At 48.2% G+C, this 16,525-nt stretch overlaps 1 protein-coding gene across 4 annotated transcripts in view; it reads left to right on the top strand.

The window, feature by feature from the left end:
• Positions 1-16,181, top strand: part of GRAP2 (GRB2 related adaptor protein 2) — a 70,343-nt gene extending 54,162 nt beyond the window's left edge. For 3 of the 4 annotated variants that reach the window (XM_007975859.3, XM_007975857.3, XM_007975855.3), the window contains 6 exons: positions 891-982; positions 5,140-5,259; positions 10,244-10,412; positions 12,293-12,523; positions 13,663-13,785; positions 15,181-16,181. In XM_007975859.3, the coding sequence (XP_007974050.3) occupies positions 891-982; positions 5,140-5,259; positions 10,244-10,412; positions 12,293-12,523; positions 13,663-13,785; positions 15,181-15,360 (915 nt within the window). In that variant the 3' untranslated portion in view covers positions 15,361-16,181. Of the gene's footprint in view, positions 1-890; positions 983-4,777; positions 4,928-5,139; positions 5,260-10,243; positions 10,413-12,292; positions 12,524-13,662; positions 13,786-15,180 lie in introns of all 4 variants that reach the window. The other variant, XM_038007413.2, reaches the window with a different exon arrangement.
• The last annotated feature ends 344 nt before the right edge of the window (positions 16,182-16,525 follow it).

Genomic DNA, 16,525 nt, shown 5'->3' with positions numbered 1-16,525 from the left:
TCCCCAGTATCTTGAGTTCCAGCCAAACTATCTGTGAAATCCACAGCATGTGAACACAAAGAGTTACTATTTCCAAAGCTGGCCCCACTGGGATGTTTAAGTTTTAATCTGCCTGTTTAAAAAACAAAAACAAATTAAATTTTTGGAAAGTTTCCTGGGCCAGGCCTGGTGGTTCATACCTGTAATCCCAGCACTTTGGAAGGTCAAGGCAGGTGGATCACTAGGTCAGAAGATCAAGACAGTCCCGGCCAACATGGTGGAACCCGTCTCTACTAAAAATACGAAAAATTAGCCAGGTGTGGTGGTGCATGCCTGTAATCCCAGGTACTTGGGAGGCTGAGGCAGGGGGATCACTTGGACCCGGGAGGTGGAGGTTGCAGTGAGCTGAGATCACGCCACTGCACCCCAGCCTGGCAACAGAGCAAGACTCCATCTCAAAAAAACAAAAAACAAAAAACAAACAAACAGAAAAGTTTCCTGGTTACCTGGAAGAGAGAAAAAAAAAAAACAACTATGGAGTAGCCACTCTTGCCTTCCCACCATCTGCTCAGATGAGGAACTTAAGGTGCTACCTGGGACAAACAAATTTCCAAAATAGAAGAAGGGATTCAGGGAAGTCCCTGAGAGCTGATTCTGGGAGGCCAAGCCACAGTGGGGTGACATAAGTGGACGTCCACAAGTGGACGGAAACAACTTGGGATGAGGAGAAGGTAAACCCATGGCTCCTCTACAGGCCTGGGGTAAATCCTAGAACAACTGTTCAGTTCTTTCAACTTATTAACATATTTTCCCTCTAAGTCCAGAAGGTCCTTCTTTGCCCTGCAGCCCCTTTCTCCTGTTTTTTGGTGTCCTCCCTCCAATGTCTTTGTCTTTCCTTTTCTTCCATGTAGATTTTGAGTAACCAAGAGGAGTGGTTTAAGGCGGAGCTTGGGAGCCAGGAAGGATATGTGCCCAAGAATTTCATAGACATCCAGTTTCCCGAGTAAGTATTCACAGCCGGCTGAGATGGGCCTACCCCCACACACTCCTCTGACTTTCCCAGCAATCACTGCAATTATCCATGGGAACCCAGGACATTGTCAAAAATGGCTGCCTCCGGAGATCTCTCCAGAGAGACGCCAGAGCACGCAGCTGAAGGCCAGGGCAGGAGGGAGACTTTGCATTTCATTTCATTCCCTTTTGATGTTTACACCATGTGTGTGTATTGCTATTTTAAGTGTTTCTTTCCTTTTTTATTTTTTTAGTTTTTTCTGTGAGTCAGTGTCTCACTCTGTCACCCAGGCTGGAGTGTGGTGATTCCATCACCACTCACTGCAGCCTGAAACTCCTGGGCTCAACCATCCTCTCGCCTCAGCCTCCTGAGTTGCTGGAATTACAGGCACATGCCACCATGACAGACTAGGTTTTCTATTTTTAGTAGAGACAGGGTTTCACCATGTTGGCCAGGCTGGTCCCCAACTCCTAACCTCACGTGATCTGCTGCCTCAGCCTCCCAAAGTTCTGGGATTACAGGCATGAGCCACCGTGCCCAGCCTATTTTAAGTTTTGGAGGTTTTTTGGTTTGTTTGTTTGTTGGTTGGTTTGGTTTGTTTGTTTTGAGACGGAGTCTTGCTCTGTTGCACAGGCTGGAGTGCATCTCAGCTCATTGCAATTCTCCTGCCTCAGCCTCCCTAGTAGCTGGAATTACAGGCGCATGCCACCACACTTGGCTGACTTTTGTATTTTTAGTAGGAACAGGGTTTCACCATGATGGACGAGCTGATCTCAAACTCTTGAACTCAGGTGATCCACCTGCGTTGGCCTCCCAAAGTGCTGGGATTACAGGTATGAGCCACTGCGCCTGGCCTATTTTAAGTTTTTATAAAATGAGTTTGTAAACTCAAATTACCTATAGTGATTTCAGTCACAGGGTTCCCTAGAATTCCAAAGGGGGCACTATTGGCCACCCCACTTTGAGAGCTGCTCTCCTAAGCACTTCTCTGTGACCTCCCAATCCTAACCATCCTCACCAGGCTCTCAGCCTTCACTGCGTGGGTGGACAGACAGACACTCCCTGCCTTCAGTAAAGCGTGCTCACCCCAGTGAGAGAAGTCAGTGGGGGAAGGAGAAGTTCTCTTCCTAAAGAGGAAATGCAAAATTGAGATTGGGCTTCGTTTGTCTCAAGAATTGACCACAAGGGTTAGATAGAAATCTAATCTTGCCTCAGAACCAGGGTCTAGCTCAAAGAGCAAAAGTTTGTTAGAAAACCACAGTAGTATTGGTGACTCCAGCGAGGTGCAGGAGCAACACTCATGGTGAACCTGAACTGCCCACCAAACCAAGAGAATGACCACTGACCTTGACAGGGCCCTTGATGCTGCCCAGGAATCTGCTCGGTGACCTCTGCATACCCCACCTGCTCCTCAAACCTCCAGCCCCTCCCTGCATCACTCTCAGCCTGTGACCTTGATTCCAGGTTCTCTGGAACAATGAAAGCCACCAGAAGTGAAGCTCCCAGATTCCTCACCCCCACCCCACCCCTACCACATCCACCTGCCTCCTGCAAGTGTGCTCAAACAGTCGGCCTTTCCTGCAGCTGGCTGGAAGGAACTGTCGCTGCTTCTAGCAGAAATTCTCCTCTCTCTCCCCCACATCAACCTCCTTTCCCTCTCTGCTTGATCATTCCTGTCAGCAAACACACATGCTGCAATTTCTCCCAACTTACCAAAACACAAACAAACAAACAAAACCAAACCCAGAGGCCAGGTGGGCTTTGTGGTGGCTGATTCCTGTAGTCTCAGTCCTTTGAGAGTCTGAGGGAGGAGGATCACTTGAGGCTAGGAGTTTGAGACCAGCCTGGGCAACATAGTGAGACCCATCTCTACAAAAAAATGTTTTAAATTAGCTGGGCATGGTGGCATGCACCTGTAGTCCCAGCTGCTTGGGAGGCTGAGGCAGAAGGATCGCTTGAGCCTGGGAGTTCAAGGCTGTGGTGGGCTGTGATTACATCACTGCACTCCAGTCTGGGCAGCAGAGAGAGACTCTGTTTCAAAGAAAAAAAAATTAAATAAACAAATAAAACAAGAAAACTCTTAATATCAAATCCCCTTGCAGTTGCCACTCCATCTCTTCAAAAGGAGCGTGTGTATTTGCTGCTTCCAACTCCTCATCTCCCGACCCTTCCCGCCAGGCACACCGTGGGCTGCAGCTCCCAGGGGTCATCTCAGCCTGACCTGCCCTGGGGATCCCCCTCCCACTGGAACACCTTCTTCATTTTGGCTCCAGAACGTCCTTCCTCCATTTGTCTTCCCACTGCCCTGGCTTCTCCTCCTCAGTCTGTTGTGTTGGTTCCTCCCACACCCCAGTCCCCTACAGGTTTAGAATGTTTCCTTTTCAGTGAGGTCTTTCTCATCACCGTACCTTACATTAATCTCCCACCCGCAGTGCCCCATCTCTCCTCTCTGTTTTCATGTTCTCTACAGCACTTACCATCATCTGGCACACTGCAGGTCTTAATTATTTTGTTCTTTTGTTTGTGTCCCCCTCGACTAGAACGTAAGCTCCCTGAGGGCAGGGGTAGGTGTCTGTTCTGCCCACTACCGTGTCCCCAGTGCGCAGGAGGGGGCCCAGCACAGTACTAGATGTTCAGTAAAGCTTTTGAATGAATGAATGAATATGTAATATTGAAACCATAACCACTCATGTCTAATATGCAATGTGTGGTAATTTTTACAAATCTTGAAAGAATCCCCCTATCAGATTGCAATCGGAGGACAAATGTGTATTTCCTAAATCCCCTTCACTTCTAAAATATTTCCTTTGCGATACTGCTGCTGTGGTGCATACCCCATTCCTTTTCCCATCCCCGTTACGTTTCCCACACATGGCAGTGGTGTGTGTGGTAGTCTCTTGTTTAGCCCTGTAGAATTGTGTGGCAAATACTCAGGCAGAATTTCCAGATCACCAGAAACTGCTGCTTTCAGCCCCCTCAGAGCACAGCCAACCTTCCCCCTCAGTCTCGGAGGGGGACTCAGTCTCCAATAAGTACCTCCTTCCTGCTACCCTTGTCTCAGGTTCCCAAATTCTAGAAAGCACAGAGAATTGCTCACAAAGGAATCCAAAGCCAAGGCCTGACAGGCTTTTATCTTCAAGGAACATGCATATGAACCTTCTGGTGGCAGCAATTAGAGCAGCCACCTTGAAGCAATGTGACACAGTCCCACCTTTGGCCACTGAGTGATTGCAGACATTCATTTTGCTTGTCTGTGGTCGAGAGAGGTCTCTGGCCTCCTGCCTTGAGGCTGCAGCCACAGCTTGCCTGGCCCTGTGTAAGTGTTTGACCTATTTCATACATGCCACGCTGTGTGCAGCTGTACCTCCAGGGGCTGCCACCCTGACCATTCTGCTGATAGAGTGGTTTCTCCTGTTTCTTCTTTTCCACAGTAAAGATTATTTCCCAGCCTGGATTTTTGGGGCGGGCCCAGGATCTGGTTGTATAGACGCCGCTCTCTGGCTGCTGCCAGCCTCGCTCATTTCCAAGTGTGTACACTGGACTTCCTAGAAACACTGCAGCCTCTGCTAGGCACCCTGAGCAAAGCCCCCTTGTGCTCCAGGCCCACCTAGGTAACGTGACACCCTGGGCTGTAACTCTCCTTTAATGCCCAGGGAGGAGCCTCTAGGCCACTGAGGCCTCAGTGCAGGCATGAGCACCCCAGGCCCTGCTCAGCCGGCTGCACCTGGTTGGCCCCAGTGCCTGAAGCCTTCCCTTCCCTCCCCGGTGCATCCTCTGTCCCCGCAGCTCCGGTCTATCTCTTCCGCAGCTGCCGGCAGGCGGCTGCTTCCTGCAGTGAGTCACTCCCACACTGCCCCATTTTGGTGCAGCGACACATTTCCATGATTGTTTCCCAGGCTGGAGAGAGACTTCTCCTGAAGAGAAGGAACAAAGAGGGTGAGTCAAGGGGAACACTCCCTCGCCTTTCCTGAAAGCTGCCCGGAGCACTGGTTTGATTTCAAACAGCCCCTGGCCCCTCTTTGGTCTCTCTCTGCTCCCTATTGTACAGAGTCCCCAGCCTCTTTCCCTCTGGGTCACCTCTTCTTCACGTCTCCCTCCTGTCACTCCTGTGTCTCATCCTGATCCTCTTGTTTGATCTCGCCCCACAGATGGTTTCACGAAGGCCTCTCTCGACACCAGGCAGAGAACTTACTCATGGGCAAGGAGGTTGGTTTCTTCATCATCCGGGCCAGCCAGAGCTCCCCAGGGGACTTCTCCATCTCTGTCAGGTACTGACCATTCCTGACACCGCCTTGACCCTTCTCAGCCTGTTAACCTCCCAGAATGCTGAAGCCATGAAGGGACCTCTGGAATATGACCCAGTGGTCAGAAGCATGGTGGCCTAGGGGCCAAGCATGGCAGCAGCTTCACAACCTGCTGTTCCCAGTGCCTCCCCAGAACACACGCACACCACTCCTTAGCACACTGGTGTGTATTCAAAATTATTTCTATGCCCGTCTGCCTCCCCTTCTAGCCCAGGTGCTTCTGAAAGGGCAGGATTTTCCTCTACTTCATCTTTATGCCTTTAACAGTGTCTTGCACAAAATAGAGACACTCAGTGAGTATTTGTGGAAGGAAGAAGGGGTAGGAGGAGGAGAACTCCCACTTGTCCAGATCCATCTGGGGGTTTAAATCTTAACCTTTTCTTTTATGATTGATGCATATCTGAAGAAGAGTCAGGGAAAAATAGAAATCTCAAGTCATTGCTGTAGGATGTACAGGGGCGGAAAAGGTGTGGCACCTTTCTTCGCCCATCAGAGGAGTCACAGCTGACACTCCTACAAGACAGGTTAACGAGGAGAGTGGACACATTTGTTTAATCAAAGACTCATGTGACACAGAAGCCTTCAGAAATGAAGACTCAAAACCCAGGGAAAGCCGTCTGTTTTTATGCTTAGGTTCGACAAAGGATAGACAGCCTTGTCGAAATGGGATTGGACAAAGGGGGTTTGATCTAAGGTAACAGACTGAGGTGGGAAACTGAACAAGGCCTGTCCCAAGTTTGTTTTCTTTTTCTTTTTCTTTTTTTGGGGGGGTGGGGGATAGGGTCTTGATCTGTTGCCCAGGCTGGAGTGCAGTGACGCAATCATCGCTTACCACCGCCTCTGTGTCCCAGGCTCAAGCCATCTCTTCACCTCACCCTCTCGAGTAGCTGGGGATACAGGTGCACACCACCACACCTGGCTAATATTATTTTTTTAACTTATTTTTTTGTAGAGACTGGGTTTTACTATGTTGCCTGGGCTGATCTCAAACTCCTGGCTTTAAGCAATCCTCCTGCCTTGGCCTCCCTAACAGTGACCCTTCTAGTCTCTCTGACCCACTGTGGGAAAGAGGAATTCTAATTTCTATGACTCACGCACGGGGAGAAAGAGGAGTGGGAGACCGGAGGTCAGGAAAAGGCCAAAGGAAGACTTTGCTTCCAAGGCTACTTGTGAAGCCTTCCAATCTCCTTTGGTTCAAAGCACTCAGCATGCCAAGGGGTGTCATTTTCTGAGCCCCAACAAATACACGTATAGTTGTAGTCAGCTGAACAAAAAGAAAGGCTACTTCAACACAGTACAGTACAACAAAACCGAAAACAAGCGAACAGAGCCAAGGAGGGCCAGGAGTGGGGGAGGACTGTAACAGCGAAATCTCACTAAGGTGCAGCACCTGATAGGAAGTGACTCAGTCCATGTGTAGACATTACACAGCCCCAAACTCAGAAGCCCAATTCGGAACACTGTGTGTGGTCAGCATGTTGGGGATCGCAAGTCACGTATCAGACTTGACCACATGTGAAACTGCAAGAATATAATGCTGTTAGCAGATCCGGAGAAGTACAGTAAAACGTTACTGTCAGGTTATTGACAGGAAATACCGATCTGGTTGATTCAATATATTTTGAAAGGCATGCGGCTTTGTTTTAAGGACAGAAATCCAATCTCAAGTAATAAACTGTGGCCACTTTGCTATTTAGAAAGAATGGATATTTGAAAGGATAGGTAGGAAGAACTTAAAAATAACAAGTCAACAATTTGTATGCCTGCATACCTTTAAAGTGGTCTCTTTAGCATTGCCCTTGCAATCTTGCTTAAACTCTTAATTTTCCTCAAGAAAAACTTATTTTCATAGCTTGGAGAATGGTAAACTTTAGTTCAGGCCAGTATTGATGTATCACAAATTCTAATCTTGTTAGGTCTTAATTAATGAAATGTTGCTCCATTAACATAAGTACAAGTCAGGGCCGGGTGCTGTGGCTCATGCCTGTAATCCCAGCACTTTGGGAGGCTGAGGTGGGAGGATTGCTTGAGCCAACGAGTTGGAGACCAGCCAGGGCAACATAACGAGACTTCATCTCTACTAAAAATTAAAAATTAACCCAGTGCAGTGGCACATGCCTGTGGTCCCAACTACTTGGAAGGCTGAGGTGAAGGGATTGCTGGGGCCTGGGAGGTTGAGGCTGTGGTGAGCCAAGGTCGTGCCACTGCACTCTAGCCTGCGTGACAGAGCAAGACCCTGTCTCAAAAAAAAAGATTATTTACATATATTATATACATATATAATTAGAAAAAACAATTATACATATATTATATTTAACATGTATGTATATATATTACAAGTCAAATCTATTTCTTAAGCCTCCCCTCTCTACCCCATCATAAACTTGACCAAGTAATTTGTTAGACTGAGGGGTATCTCTTGGGCCTTTGGTTTGCATGAAGATGACTCTGGCTTTTTCAGCTAGAAACTATGGTTTTTGTGGTTTTGTTGGTTTTTTGAGACAGACTCTCGCTCTGTCACCCAGGCTGGAGTGCAGTAGCGCAATCCCGGCTCCCTGCAACCTCCGCCTCCCAGGTTCACAGCGATTCTCGTGCCTTGGCCTCCCGAGTAGCTGGGACCACAGGTTCACACCACCACGCCTGGCTAATTTGTGTGTGTGTGGTTGTTTTTAGTAGAGACGGGGTTTCGTCATGTTGGCCAAGCTGGCCTTGAACTCCTGGCCTCATGTGATCCGCCCGCCTCAGCCTCCCAAAGTGCCAGGATTATAGGCGTGACCCACTGTGCCTGGACCCAGAACTATGGTTTATATTTGCTTTATTAAAGTGAATTCTACAAAACAGTCAGCCTTGACTTCTACCAAAGTCTTCCCCTGATATTGAGGCAGTGAAGCTTCTAGTTATGGTGACAATTACCGTAATCATCACATCTTCTGCACAAATGCAGTATAATATTTTCCAAAGCAAAATCATTGTTAATTATTTTTACATCTGTCATGGGCACAGATAATTAAGAGCTAATTGTAGTTCTATCACTCAGCATTTGTTAAGGGCCTAAAACACTAGATTTTGGAGTCCAGCGCCCTGAGTCGCGTCCTTTCCTTTGTTCCTCTTCAGGCTTGAGACAATGGTCAGGCCATCCTCTCCTTGTGGACCCAGATAACAGCAGCAACCCTCACATCCATCCTTACAGCTTATGAGAGTAAAAGGGTCAGTGTTTCACACTCTGAGTTCTTTGAGGTGGTAGATGAAAAATTATATTATCATAAGAATATTTCCTCCTCCTCACCCGGATGTGAAGGGTAATGACTTTGAGTTGATCCATGTTGTCTTAGAATGAAGAAAGTATCCATTGGTGTCCACAACCAAGGGGAAGACCACGCAGAGATTGCAATATGTTGATTACCACCCCAAATCAGTCAAGCAAGGGGCCACTTGCACAACCTTTGGCTTCACTCAGCTATGAGCAAATCTCAGCATATAAGATGAGACTGAGGCTCAGAATTTCCATGCCCTTCTTAACACAGATCCCTAACTCCATCCCTAAGAAACCTCCACTTACTCTCAGAGGTATCTTTACTCTCTGAGACCCTTTAAAATTCTTGACCTTTCTTTTATATCAGGCAATTGGCATCACTAGTGCTGGTTTATTTTTAGATATAACTGTATGTCGTTTGAAAATAAACTTTACATCCAAAAGAGAATGACTTGGCAATGAAGTAAAACTGGATCTAATGGTAAAGAGTCAGTCCACCCTTCCTAGATGGATAAAATCCATTTTCTCTAGCCCTGGTTTGAATGTATCCCATCATTTGTGAGTCCAGACTGGCATCAAAAGGTGCTGATATAAAAGAAGTTATCATGTTTACGTGGCATGACAGGCAAGCTCACTAGACTGGAGTCAGAGACTCAGGGTTCTGGCCTCAGTCCTGCCACTCAGCAGTGACCTTGGCCAAGCCCCTGAACCTCTCTGAACCTCAGTGTTCTCATCTGTAAAATGGAGAAGTAAAGCTAAACGATCTCCAAGATCCTTGCCAATTAAAACTCTATCATTTTGCCGGGCGCGGTGCCTCACGCCTGTAATCCCAGCACTTTGGGAGGCCAAGGCAGGTGGATCACCAGAGGTCTGGACTTCAAGACCAGCCTGACCAACATGGTGAAACCCCATCTTTACTAGAAATACAAAAAAGTTAGCCAGGTGTGATGGTAGGTGCCTGTAATCCCAGCTACTCAGGAGGCCAAGACAGGAGAATCGCTTGAACCTGGGAGGCAGAGGTTGCAGTGAGCAGAGATCGCACCACTGCACTCCAGCCTAGGCAACAGAGTGAGACTCCATCTCAAACAAAACAAAACAAAACAAAAAAAACTCTATATTTCATACAAAGCTATTTCGCCAAAAGCTGAAAACACTTTGTAACCTTATTTATGCAAAACATAAACCAAGATGATCCTTATTACATAGAGAAAAAATGTGATATATTTCTTAGGAAAGAGAGCAGCTTCTTACCTGCCAGTGCTAGCTTATGGGCTTAAAGGAGATGGTTCAAAGTATTTCTGGTAACAGAAAGATAATAGGAGCTTGAAATAACCCCATTGACATCTTGCAAATAAACATTGTGAAAAGGTCTTTGGTCTCTTAGTCGTTAAGGCACTTGGATGGAACATGCTTTTCTTGTGAAAGGCTAGTTCCAGTGTCCAAGACAAATTTTAGCTCATCTGATTACCTTCTGCTGATGTAAATCCCCTCTAGCATAGCCTGTATCCTAAGTGGTCCATCCTAGAAAGCTCCTGCTGAAGCCTGACTGGCTGACCCACCTGCCCAGTGATGAGTGAGTCATCCATATCTACATCTCCTGCCGAAAGAAAACTCCACCATCCCAGATGCGAGCAGCCTGGAGGTGGTGACATTATCACCGTGTAACATACAATTTCGTTTTGCCTTGATCTCCAGGCATGAGGATGACGTTCAACACTTCAAGGTCATGCGAGACAACAAGGGTAATTACTTTCTGTGGACTGAGAAGTTTCCATCCCTAAACAAGCTGGTGGACTACTACAGGACAAATTCCATCTCCAGACAGAAGCAGATCTTCCTTAGAGACAGAACCCGAGAAGACCAGGTATGCTCCAGGTCCGATCGACCCCAATCTAGAGATTTTAGGCAGCCCAAGTTCTCATGGGAACCACAAGGAAAAATGCATAGGATGGGTACATCCTCTGAATATACTGAAAGACAGGGCTCAGAGCTCTGAGGTCAGATCTCAACTTAACAATTCCTAGTTGTGTGACTTTGGAAAGTTCTCTGAGCCTCAGTTTCCTCATCCATAAAGTAGGGATAATGGTAATATCTACCTCCCAGGATGGCTGTGAAGGTTGGAGAAGATAATGTATCCCATGCTTCATGTCATTCCTCATCACACTGCACTCAACAAGCATCAGTTCTTACCACAGGTGCTGTTTTTTTATTCATAGACATTGCCACACCAAAGTTTTCAACCTAGCTCAAGAGTTGCCAAGATGAAGGAGTTGGGGGTGCTACAGACGGGGACATTAGGGAACAGCCTAGAGTTCAGGAATTAATTCAGCAGTTGGAGTTTTATGATGGGATTGGGGGTGGGGAGGACATGGGAGGAGAAAACTGCACTTGGAATTATTGCTGTTGGAACTGTTTGGAATACAGAGTATTGCTTTAAAAGGAAATGCGTCAGACAGACCTGGTATGAGATCCTGCTTTAATCACTTAGCTACCTGTATTCCCTAGCCAAGTTAAGAAACCTTCTGAGTATCAGTTTTCTCATCAGTAGAATGGAGAGAACATAAAACCTCCCTCACTGGGCTGTTGTGAGGAGTAAATGAGTGACTACACTAAGCACTATCAGAGTCTGGTCCATATTAAGCACTAAGAAAATGTTAACTTGCCTCCCATAAGTAAATTCACACATACACACACACTCTCTCTCTCTCACATACACAAACACACACCAATTTATAAACTATTTTTCAAAGGAAATAACATGGTTATAAGAGACAGGTATCATAGGAAGAAGCATTCACTAGAATAGCTGAAATCCGAGGGACAGGTTATTTGAAAAGGTATTGAGACGTGAAAGCAATGTGTGCTTTGGGGAAGTCAAGAAAATCCTCCTTTTTCAAGTCCCTAGTTGCTTTTAAGCCTGAGAAGTTACTGCCAAAGGAGAAAAGAAGTTCCCACCAAATGCACGCAGAAGTTGAGAAAGGAAAACAAAGGCTAGCCAAGACCCTGTGAATCCCTAACCAGAAACCGAACAGAGGTATTAACTCACTAGGATGTGCATTCGGAGATAAGAGAAGCAATATAAAATTGCGTTAAACAGGATTAAATGAGTTGGTATTTGTAAAGCGCTTACAACAGTGCCTGGTATATGCTACGCCCAGGGTCCTACGTAATTGTTTGTTAAATGAAAATAACAATATGGTATTTCTGATTCGTAAGGTCGTTTTAACATTAGGGAAAAAGGCCTTACTTCTTCCCCAGCGGCAGGCCTGGTTCCCATGGCATTGCAAGAATGTTGCTGTTTAGGTCTCTATCACCAGGCCATAAATGACAGTTCAAAATCACGCAAAGTCAACAGTGGAGCTCATCTGGAGGGTAGGATGTCCAGCGGTGTGGCAACATGTGATAAGAAGGGGCGGCATTGTATCGGTAAAGTGGAATATTTCAGCTTGATTACACAGAGAAAAAACAAGCGCCTTGGAAATGGATTAAATGGCTACCAGGCGGAAAGTGTTAGTCTGTGAACCAGAGACCTGAACTCCTAAAACTGGGAGGATCTGAGAATACAGAGGCCACTTTGGCAAATGTGAAGGTCTGAAGTATCAATTCTCTTTCAGCTGCCCCCACCTACCAGCTATTTCTTGGAGCCAGAATGAGCAGGGTCCGGGAACAACTGCCCGAGGGTGGGGTAGGGCCCGAAGATCAGAGAGGAGGACGCATCTGCAGCATCTCTCTTCTCTCTCCCAGGGTCACCGGGGCAACAGCCTGGACCGGAGGTCCCAGGGAGGCCCACACCTCAGTGGGACTGTGGGAGAAGAAATCCGGCCTTCGATGAACCGGAAGCTGTCGGATCACCCCCCAGCCCTTCCCCTGCAGCAGCACCAGCACCAGCTACAGCCTCCGCAGTACGCCCCAGCGCCCCAGCAGCTGCAGCAGCCCCCACAGCAGCGGTATCTGCAGCACCACCATTTCCACCAGGTATCTGGAAAGAAGGCAGTGGGCACAATACGGCGGAAAGGAGAACCTGCCTCCCCTCCAAGCCTGGCCCAGCCTCTTTAGGTCTCAGAGAGTTCATGATGAAGACCCTGGACCCCCCCAAATGGCAGAAATAGGGAAACTGCTCTTGGCAAAGACATCTCTGTGAATTAAATGACTCCCGCCTGAACACACACATACACACACACACACATACACACACACACTCACACACACACACACACACACACACTCTCTTCCCCTGAGGACTCAGTGAACAATTGCTTCATTTTCCTATCAGCACACTTCCAAATCTATTCATGCCCCTTAACCCATCTGGCTGTCGAGATCCACAAGAAAAAAAGGCTTAATACCCACAACAGAGCCTTGTTTATTACTTATTTATCCGCTCCCACCCTTGTTCCCGATGGGTTTTCAGACAGCTTACTGAGATGGACAATACGTTCATCGTTCCTGAATGCCTTAGCAGGGCACACAAAGTCCTTTGTGAGCTGCCAGAATCTATTTCCCCAGCCTCACCCCTGCTGCCTCCCCCCGACTCCCGTGCAAACATACGTTCCAGCAACCCCACACTACCTTCGTTACCCGAGTGGTCCACTGCGTTTCCTCTCATGCCTTTGTGGTGGTTTATATGCTGATCCCTCTGCCTGATGAGCCCCGCCCTGGGCAGTCCTACCCCTCCTCTAAGCTGGAGTTCAAGCATCACCTCCTCTGTGAAGCCTTTCTTGATTTCCTGGGCAGACACAGACATTTCTTCTCTCTGCTCACTTACCACTTAAATGCCCATGGTTCCCCCTCTAAATGGAAGCTCTATGAAGCCAGAGACCTTCTCTTTCCAGCTATATTTCCCTTGTGTCTGCTACTGGACACGTGGTAGGTGCCTAATAAATATTTCTTGACTGAATAAATGAAACCCGCCTTTGCCTTCTTTGCCTTCAGAATCTAAGGTCCCTTTAGACCTTAGGTCCTCCTCCCCCTCAGCGTGGAGGGTTTATTGTCATCACCAGTAAGTATTCCTGGAATATATCAGCTGTGTGGATGGCATCTGAGCAAGGCACTGGGGGAACCGGTGGGAGATGTCCTGGCAGCGGGATGACCGGTCTTCTGTTGTATGTTTCTAGGAACGCCGAGGAGGCAGCCTTGACATAAACGATGGGCACTGTGGCACCAGCCTGGGCAGTGAAATGAATGCGGCCCTTATGCATCGGAGACACACAGACCCAGTGCAGCTCCAGGCAGCAGGGGTATGAGAACCATCCCTCTGGGATCCCTGGGGAAAGGCCCCGGAACAGAGCTCAATGGAGAAGATGAGGCAGGAGAAACTCAAACCACACAGATCTGGCTGGGCACGGTGGCTCACTCCTGTAATCCCAACAGTTTGGGAGGCCGAGGCAGGTGGATCACCTGAGGTCAGGAGTTTGAGACCAGCCTGGCCAACATGGTGAAACCTCATGTCTACAAAAAATACAAAAAACTAGCCGGGCGTGGTGGCAGATGCCGGTAATCCCAGCTACTCAGGAGGCTGAGACAGGAGAATCGCTTGAACCCAGGAGGCGGAGGTTGCAGTGAGCGGAGATTGCGCCATTGTACTCCATCTTGGGCAACAAAAGAGAAACTCCATCTCAAAAAAACAAAACAAACAAACAAAAAAAAAACAAAAACGCACACACAGATCAAATGAGAAGGGACGGAATGTTTGGGGAAGCCTGGGGCTGAGCCAGCACCGTCCAGTCTGTTGATCTCAGTCTGGTGCCTGCCAGGCCTTCCCTGTTCTCATAGTCCTCTGTTCTGGTTCTTTATCGTCTTTATCATAGTCCTTTACCATTGCCTTTATCATTGCTTTTTTGTTTTGTTTTGTGTTTTGAGACAGGGTCTCACTCTGACTCCCAGGTTTGAGTGCAGTGGCACAATCACGGCTCACTGCAGATTCAGACTCCTAGGCTCAAGTGATCCTCCTGCCTCAGCTTCCCAAGCAGCTAGGTATATTATTTGTAGCGATAAGCTCTCACTGTATTACCCAGGCTGGTCTGGAATTCCTGGGCTCAAACAATCCTCCTACCTCAGCCTCCCAAAGTGCTGGGATTACAGGTGTGAGCCACCGTGCCTGGCCTGTGATCCATCTTGACTCATGACTTGATTGCCCTAACACCAAGGGCTATTGTTTGGGGCATGTTGCCATTCTGTTTGTCACTCAAAAAAGATAAAAATACCACCTACTGATGTGGAGAGAGTGGTTCGCAGGGAGTCTCTTGGGGCTTTGGACAGTAACATCTGTTGGTAAAAGTCCTGGGTCTCCAGAGTGACGCTGGTGCATTCTGGGAACTTCTTGCTCAGGCCTGTGCAGAGGTATCTGATTTAAATTACAGCAGGGTAGCCGGGCATGGTGGCTCACACCTGTAGTTCCAGCTACTTGGGAGGCCAAGGCAGGAGGATTGCTTGAGGCCAAAGGTTCAAAACCAGCCTGAGCAACATAGTGAGACCCCATGTCTACAAAAAAAAATTTGTTTAAGCTGCAAAGGGGTCAGCCTTCAGGGAATGTTGCTCTCAAAGGACTTGGATGGGTGGGAGGAGCCAGCAGACCCTCCCCTGCCTGCCCAGCCCACAGCTCAGCAGAGCCTCTTCTGTGCTTCCCCCAACAGCGAGTGCGGTGGGCCCGGGCGCTGTACGACTTTGAGGCCCTGGAGGATGACGAGCTGGGTTTCCACAGCGGGGAGGTGGTGGAGGTCCTGGATAGCTCCAACCCATCCTGGTGGACCGGCCGCCTGCACAACAAGCTGGGCCTCTTCCCTGCCAACTACGTGGCACCCATGACCCGATGAACCCTTCAGGGGACAGAAGCTTTTTGTCTGGAGCTGCCCACAAGGAAGGGGGCAAGGAAAAAAGGCTGGACTCCATGACTATATATACATACATCTATCTGCGTCTGCCTGTGTACACACAACACTTTATACTAGTAATTTATTGGCAATTGGGCTGGTAATTAGTTGATGCAAAAGGGAACTCAGGTGGAGAAGAATATTCACACTTGCTTTTCTGCTCCCCACAGGGGTGTGTGGAAGGCACTGGGGGAGTTGGGAGGGGGGCAGGGAGATGAAATGGAGCTTTGTCCTGGCCTTCAGCTGTCACTGCTTCCTCCTTGTCTTGGGAATTTTCACGGAGAACAGCTAAGCAGAGACTGCACCTCGGCATTGGACACAGAACAACAGGGTGGGGTTGAACATGGTGGGGCACGTTCTAGCTGACCTGCAAGCCCCGCTCACCTGGAAGGCTTGCAGGGTAGCTCTCCTCCTGTTCTTCAAGGGGTGGGCACTGCTGCATTGGGAATTAAGGTGCAGCTCAGTGCCACGGGCAGCCAAGCCAGTCTGAGCAGGGATGTGGAGGCAGGACGGGGTTGGAGAGACTCTGCCTGTGCGAGGCTGGCCTCCTAGTCAACACCTAGCTGAGACATCCATCTCTGTTCAAATTAATATTCCTTGGGTCTTTCAAATGAATGTTCCAATGTGAGGAGCCAAGTCCTGAGAAATCGAGGGATTTTCCACGATCCCCAAGCAGCTTACTCAGTGTAACCTCTACTTCCCCAGCTATGGAGGAAATAGCATCCTAGATTCCATAAAGTGCTTGGAGAAGCTCTGGCTGAGAATGCTGAGTGTTAGAGTCATTGTTTTATGGTTACAAGAGTGTGTCTTCAGGGCTGTGTTCATTTTCCCTCTTGATTTTCTGTTTTGAAGATGCCTTGCCCAGTGGCATGGAAAGAAGCCCACTTGATAAGAACACTGACTGTGGATTGATTGACTAAATATGACCCCAGGTGGAAGCTGGCTTTGACATGAGCTCCCTGTTCAGTCTGACCATTGCTGTCCTCCTGGCACCCAAGAGTTGTACCTGGAGTAAGGAACCCCACCATGGCTGTCCCTCTCCATCCCCTCAAGCTAGAATCATGTGTCCAAGTGCTCTCCCTGCAAGTGCGCAGCACACGTCAGCCTG

Source organism: Chlorocebus sabaeus, chromosome 19, assembly GCF_047675955.1.
Source record: "Chlorocebus sabaeus isolate Y175 chromosome 19, mChlSab1.0.hap1, whole genome shotgun sequence".
In the NCBI taxonomy this organism is placed as follows: Eukaryota; Metazoa; Chordata; class Mammalia; order Primates; family Cercopithecidae; genus Chlorocebus; species Chlorocebus sabaeus.
Note: the sequence above shows the minus strand (reverse complement) of the source record. Positions and strands in the feature narration are given on the sequence as shown.